Source organism: Plutella xylostella, chromosome 31 (assembly GCF_932276165.1).
Source record: "Plutella xylostella chromosome 31, ilPluXylo3.1, whole genome shotgun sequence".
NCBI lineage: Eukaryota > Metazoa > Arthropoda > Insecta > Lepidoptera > Plutellidae > Plutella > Plutella xylostella.
The window spans coordinates 1,700,994-1,707,727 of NC_064011.1; the positions used below are offsets into that span (position 1 = coordinate 1,700,994).

Here is a 6,734-nt window from a genome sequence, read left to right on the forward strand (position 1 = left end):
TAATTTTGACATCCAAAAATTATTGTTAAATTTTACGTCAATTTAATTATGAATCTGAATCAGTCTGAGCATTAACAAAACAGAAAAATGCTGTTTGTTATAAATCTGTTTCTGATAATTTCGAAGCAGTTAATTTTGTTTCCTGATATGGGATCATAAATGGATCAGATATCTGCTTGGCAGATATAATCCTAACTAATATTATAAATGCGAAAGTCACTGTCTGACTCTACTACTATAGAATAGATTTTACATATTAGCTTTTGTATTTATTTCAGACAACTGAAAAACTTTAATACCGCGATGTAGGATCTTCATATTAATTGACCTCGGTTCCATACAAGCTCTCTGTATTGCGCTTTTAGTGCCATCTGTTGGTTATATCCGGAACTGTCTGTCTGTCTGTCTGTTACTCTTTCACGCCAAAACTACTGAACGGATTTGAATGAAATTTGGTATACATATGGTCTAGACCCTGAGAAAGAACATAGGCTACTTTTTATTGCGGAACGGAGGTTGTAAGTGGTTAAAAGGGGGGGTTAAAATTGTATGCGAATACTTAATTTTAAAAGATAAAAATACTACGGCTGACTGGCGTAGTGGTTAGTGACCCTGACTGCTATGCCGAAGGTCCCGGGTTCGATTCCCGGCCGGGGTAGATCTTTTTTTAAATAAACTTTATATTTAAGCACTTGATGAGTAATAATTAAACATTTTGTTCTAGCGTTTTTGAAACTTCGACCTGTGAGTGGATGAAATAGGGGTTCATATTTTGTATGAAGTTCGTCATTTTTGAAGATAAAAACATTATAGGTATTTTGTATTTAGGCACTACATATAATCACAAAAAAATTATAATTAGCATTTTTTTAAAAATCCCAGTGTGGGGGTGTAATATAGGGGTTGAAAGTTTTATGGGTGTTAGGTTTTAGAAGTTTAATTTATATAGTAAGTTTTGGAGGTCCTCGAAAACAACCCAATAAACGACTGTACTTTTCAATACGAGGTTTCATTCATCATTCATTGTCATTTGGTTCTTAATAGTTCTTATGCGTCATTTTTGAAGATAAAACCATGAAACTTATTACGTAGGTGTTTTAGGAAAAATGTGCAGAGATTTTCTATACGGAATTCCCATGACTGACACGCACACGATATCAACGCACAGGCTAAACGTAGCGTAGACACTTGAAATTTGAAAGGGACGTAGCTTAGGTAGGTACCGTATTTTCCCACAAAAACCGGAGTTAGTGGGATTTCCCCGCACGCGTTCATACAAGTATTCATTGTAACGCGTGGAATATGCACACGAGATGCGGGAAAATGGCGTGCTATCCCACGTGCGTGATGAAATCTGCATGCTGTTAAAACAGCCGTAAAGCTTAGTTACAATAGGATATTGCAAGATACCTAGATTTTTCAATCTAACATGTCTGCACACCTTAGTAAAGTTATGGTTTTGTTTTGAAAAATGGGAGTTAAAGTGAAAAAAATAAGTAGTATGAAAAAAACCAAAACTGCATAAGTTAGATGCTTAAAATTAAACATTTATAAATTACTATTCTGCCATTGCTACACAAGTCTTTGCTCAATGAAGTCATGAAAATCATTTTTAGTCAAGTATCTTTGTACTTATTTGTCAATTTTCATCTAATTTAATACCACCATGGCATGTTATTGGGTAGGTAGTTCGGGAGTCGTCCACGACAAAATAATTTTAAGGCGAAGCGAAGCTCGCGGGCAACAGCTAGTAATCCTATATATACCTCTTATGTCCTGTTACCTTTAGAAACCATATCTCCTCTAGGAGCCATACCTTCTAGGTCAGAATACTGAGGTGACAAAAGAATGTAGGCATATTTCAAGAGTTATAGTTTCGTTAAAATACTGCGAAAGAAAATGCTCCGAAAAAACATTCTTCTTACATTCTTTAAATAAACTTCTTAATGCACTTGATGTCTAAAATCATGTCTTTTCAACTTTCCGGTGTTCACTTTTTTGAAACTCCAAGATGTTGGAGTTTTATTGGGGAACAGATAATAATATCAACAATAATATATTATCTCGCGATTTTCAACCTTAGATTAGCGACTATTTAGTAGAGGCTAAAAACTAATACAAAAAAAATTCTGGCTTCAAACCGTACTTAAATTGAAGTTTTAAGTCCATACAGTTAGAAATGCAATCCGAAACAAGCTAAGAATTTATACTTTAGCATAGGTATTCATAGATATATCAAAGGGGTCATAATAATATAGTAGAAACATCAAATTCATTAACATCTCGAACCAAATTCTCATAAAAGCTCTACTGAAAGGCATATTCACTTAAAGAGCTGTTCATATTAGAACCCTAATTGTAATTGTTGTAATATAACAGGCTAAACGTTTTACCACGTTAAACCAGCCCTTTAACACCCTTGAAATATCAATGAAAACTATCCCTTACCTGCTAGAGAACTCTCCAAGTCTTTCTTGAAATCACGCATGACCGCATGGAAGAACTTAGTATCACCAGCGGTCGAGTACCTTTGACGGTACAAACGTATTATCTCTTCCTTTAGGATCGGCACAGGAGTTTTTCTGGGCACATTTATGCCGTCCACTTTAGCTCTAATCGCTTGTTTCAAAGCCCTCTGCTCTGGCACTTCTAACGGGCGTCTGCCTTGCAGGACCTCCTTCAAAATGGTCGCAGTCGCCATTCCACGGTAGGTGTTCAATCGATTCTGTTGCTTTATTGCCAACTGTTCCGGGGTTAATTGGACAGTCGGTCTCGGATTCGACATTGGGTCTCTGGGACCCCTCGAATCTTCGAACCTGTCCGGCATGGTTTGCTTGAATCCTCGTTCTTTTTGCGTGAAGTTTCTGTCCGGTCGGTCAGCGCGCCCTTCCGGGAACGCTTTAGGGTACGGTTCGCGGGTCGGAGCGTCAAATCTAGGTCCAGAACGGGCCTCGTCGAATCTAGGTCCAGATCTGGTCTCGTCGAATCTAGGTCCAGAGCGGGCCTCGTCAAATCTAGGTCCTGATCTGGTCTCGTCAAATCTAGGTCCAGAGCGGGATTCGTCAAATCTAGGTCCAGATCTGGTTTCGTCGAATCTAGGTCCAGAACGGGTCTCGTCGAATCTAGGCCCAGAACGGGTCTCATCGTATCTACGCTTTGGAGCCCTGTCGTCCGATCGCTCGAACCTAGAAGGTCTAGACCCTCTAGGTCCAAAAGACTCCTCTTGACCTAGACCTCTCTGCGCGGGAGGCTCATCACGATGATTCCTCCCACCAAAGGCAGGTCTTGGCCCGGAATTGTGACCGGGAGGCAGAAGGAAGTCGGTCTTATTGTCGCGGTCAAAGCGACTCATTTTCCGGGGCGGTGACCTATCACGACGGCCGTTTCTATCGAAACCTCCAGCGTTGCCAAAGTCAGCGTCCTTATCGTGGAATCGAGATGGGCGTCCAGACTCGACTGGTCTGTCGTCCCGTCCCCTGTCGTTCGCCGGCTCGTATCGATTGCCGAAATCGAATCGATCGTTTTGCGGCTGTAGAGGCGAGCGAGACCGACGTGGGCGCGGCCGGCGGTCGGACTGGTTTCTTCCCCGGTATTCCGGTTCCGTTTCCATTGGCGGTTCTTCCCAGTCGTTTCCGGAAGGTTGGACTGGCCAGTCAGTGTTCTGAGGAATGTCTTGAGGCATATTCGTAGCCACAGCCTGGTTACCCGCAGCATAAGCGCTATAGTTTTGGTCCTGTGAACAAACCTTTAGGGTGAAAATTAACACGACGTGTGTGGTGGTTTTTGAGTAAATGCATAACTTTACATAGATATTAAAGATCTAATAAAGTTTGTATTTACCCGGAAACTTTTGTACATAGGTAGTGTAGTGTAGGCGGTATAATAAAAGAGTAGGTAGTGTTGTTATGCCTCATCAGAATATAAACATTTTCTAGGCTTATAGGGTGCACTACGATATAACCCTTATTATGGCAATGGGAATATGGATCCCGCCTTGTATTGGTGTTAAACCCTTTGAGTTAATAGTGAAAACAAAGGGTCTAGGCAGCATTCCTTATTAGCGGTTAAGAAAGTCGCGATCACATCAGAAGTACTCAAAATAAAAAGTCGCAGTTAGCAGACCTTCGTGATATTATTACATTTCACAGTTTTTTAGAATTGCCAAATTGGCCACTGCCTTAGTTTGCAGTGTTTATGCAATTCAAGTTATAAAATCCAGAACAGTGTGACTGTTACATAGGTTTACATCAAAAGTGATGTAAATCCATAATGTCCAGAAATTATGATATCCAGAACTGATATCATGAATGCCTGTAGACAGAGATCTGTGGCATAATAATTCCGGTTACTGTGGACACTGACGTAGGACACCAATTTAAAGTCGCTCAGCGTGCTATGGAGAAAGCTATGCTTGGGGTTTCTCTGATGGATCGTATCAGCAATGAGGTTATCCGTCAGAGGACTATGATTACCGACATATCTGTCAAAATATGACCGAGTGTTGTGGCGTTCCTTGGGAGAGGCCTATGTCCAGCAGTGGATGAATATAGGCTGATGATGATTTATCCCAAACATTTGCTCCCACAAAACACAGTTATGATTTGTGTAATTCCTGAGGTCAGTAAATTTTAACATGTCATGGAGCTTGGCCCAAATAAGCAGGGGACATGTCAGAAAAGAAGTAAACGTAATATCAACAACATCAGTTGACTGCTATGGGCTATGACTGCTATGAGTGCTAAGTGTGTACCAATATTCAGCAATCAGGTCTCTCAAAGATGTCAATGCCTCAAGGTCACATCTGCAAATAGCACATAATTTTGTGATACAGGATCACAAAAAATAATAAGCCTGTTAGCAATTTCAGCAAATCTATACTCTGGATATTATGTAATGCTCTATGATATTTTCTGCAGGGGACTAAGGGCGCCTTCAAATTAGTCGCTAAGTGTCGCGCGACTGCAGCGCGACACTTAGCGACTAATTTGAAGGCGCCCTAAGTGCTTGCTAGATCATTTAAATGATACTTTTGCATTAACCTTTAAGGTCTGAACTGCCTTTTCAAGCTTGGACCATTTCCCTCCACACTGGTTCATTCGGTTAATGGGTTTCCACAGTTTCCACAACTAGATTATACCACATTATAATGCTAGTTTATCCCTCACCTTCACAAAGTCCTGTCACTATATATAACTCAAAAAATGCTTAACCAAATCAGCTGAAACTTGGTAGAGAGGTAGCTAAGAACCAGGATAGGATACTTTTATCCCAGAATTCCCACAGGCAACAGCTAGTACATAATACAAAAAACAAAACTTACCGGAACCTGCGGCATGTAATACCCCATCATCTGATAGTTGGCCATCATCTGCTGTTGTTGCATAGCGTACATGGCCGCCGTGCCTTGAAGCTGGCTCATTTGATCAGCCGCTGGATACATTGCTGCCGCAGCCATTGGCATATTAGTGGCAGACGTGGCAGCATAGTTGTTCTGAAAATTTGAGCCTCCCGATTTCTGATCACTGTTATAATGCGTTTGATTATAGTTATTATCATTGGGGAATCTCTTTTGATTGCTTTGATTGTTGTTAGGATATCTCTGTTGGCTTTCGCTGGAGAATCTCGTCTGGATGTCTTCGGCGTACGGTGTCTGTTGTTGTTGTTGTTGTATGTTGTTAGCCGGCATTCGTACTTGGGGCGGTTGCAGGAAATTTCCCGTGTTCATCATTGAACTAGTGCGGAAAGGTTGTTCGGAGTCCTGCAACAAATGATTTGAGTTTAAGTGATGATTTTTCAGTCTTTCACGAATAAGACACATTCCATAGAGAGCTGGCTCTTAGATAGACTAATAAAAGCTGTGAAGTTATATTTTTTTTGTAAAATATGCTTGCAGCACAAGCATGTGTTAGGGTTCACATACCAGCACTAGGCCAGCATGGTGGACTAGGCCTAAAAAACCTTCCTTCATTGGAAGGAGACCCAAGCCCCAGCAGTGGGGATGTGATGGGTTGTGATGATGATGATGATGATGAAATTTGTATTAAAGCTCTGGCTCTGGACTGAACCAGCACAATTTTAAGTCAATGTTTTATAAAAAAGGGAGTAGTTTAAAGTTGCTTGTATCGTACCGGTTTCTTCCTAGCGTCTTCCACATACAGCTGCAAGTTGCCCAAATACAGGCCGTTAATTTTCCTCACTAGAATAGCCGCATCACCATCATCGGCCACTCCAACTGTGACTTTCTTTGAGTCGCCATCTTTTGTTAACTTGTCGAGAATGAGGTCGGTGAGGCCGCATTTGTCCTTCAGCAGATCCTTGATGTCACCATACCGCATCTGGAAGAAGCATTTTTAAGCGATTAGTGGCTGGTTGGATCAAAGGAAAAGCAGATGAGGAGAAGGTAATATAGCTGAGATGTAGTTACTTACGTTAAGCGGTAAATTATGTATTGTAAGCAGCATCGTGGTTTTTTGTTTGTTTTCGCGTCGTAGAAATCACGTTACGTTAACCTATTTTAATAATAAATCAGTAAAATTACTAAAATTCTAATGATTTTTCGCCGCACAAAAAAACAGAGCAGTAACACCACGGACGGACAATATACTAATATAGATAGAGCAGCAACCACAGAACACATTTAGCAGCAACGCACCACAGACTAAAAAAACATGCCATAGCTGAAGTACAAACAAGCACCCTCAGAATAAAAACGTTGGTCGGATGGATTGGTACTG

The 6,734-nt window shown here is 40.8% G+C and overlaps 1 protein-coding gene across 3 annotated transcripts in view; it reads right to left on the reverse strand.

The window, feature by feature from the left end:
* LOC105395455 overlaps nucleotides 1–6,597 on the reverse strand; it is a 39,514-nt gene extending 32,917 nt beyond the window's left edge. For 2 of the 3 annotated variants that reach the window (XM_038114462.2, XM_038114460.2), the window contains exons 1-4: nucleotides 6,429–6,597; nucleotides 6,129–6,335; nucleotides 5,321–5,758; nucleotides 2,449–3,745 (exon numbers count right to left, since the gene is read on the reverse strand). In XM_038114462.2, the coding sequence (XP_037970390.2) occupies nucleotides 2,449–3,745; nucleotides 5,321–5,758; nucleotides 6,129–6,335; nucleotides 6,429–6,461 (1,975 nt within the window). In that variant the 5' untranslated portion in view covers nucleotides 6,462–6,597. The remainder of the gene's footprint in view (nucleotides 1–2,448; nucleotides 3,746–5,320; nucleotides 5,759–6,128; nucleotides 6,336–6,428) is intronic. The other variant, XM_038114461.2, reaches the window with a different exon arrangement.
* Between the last annotated feature and the right edge of the window lie 137 nt (nucleotides 6,598–6,734).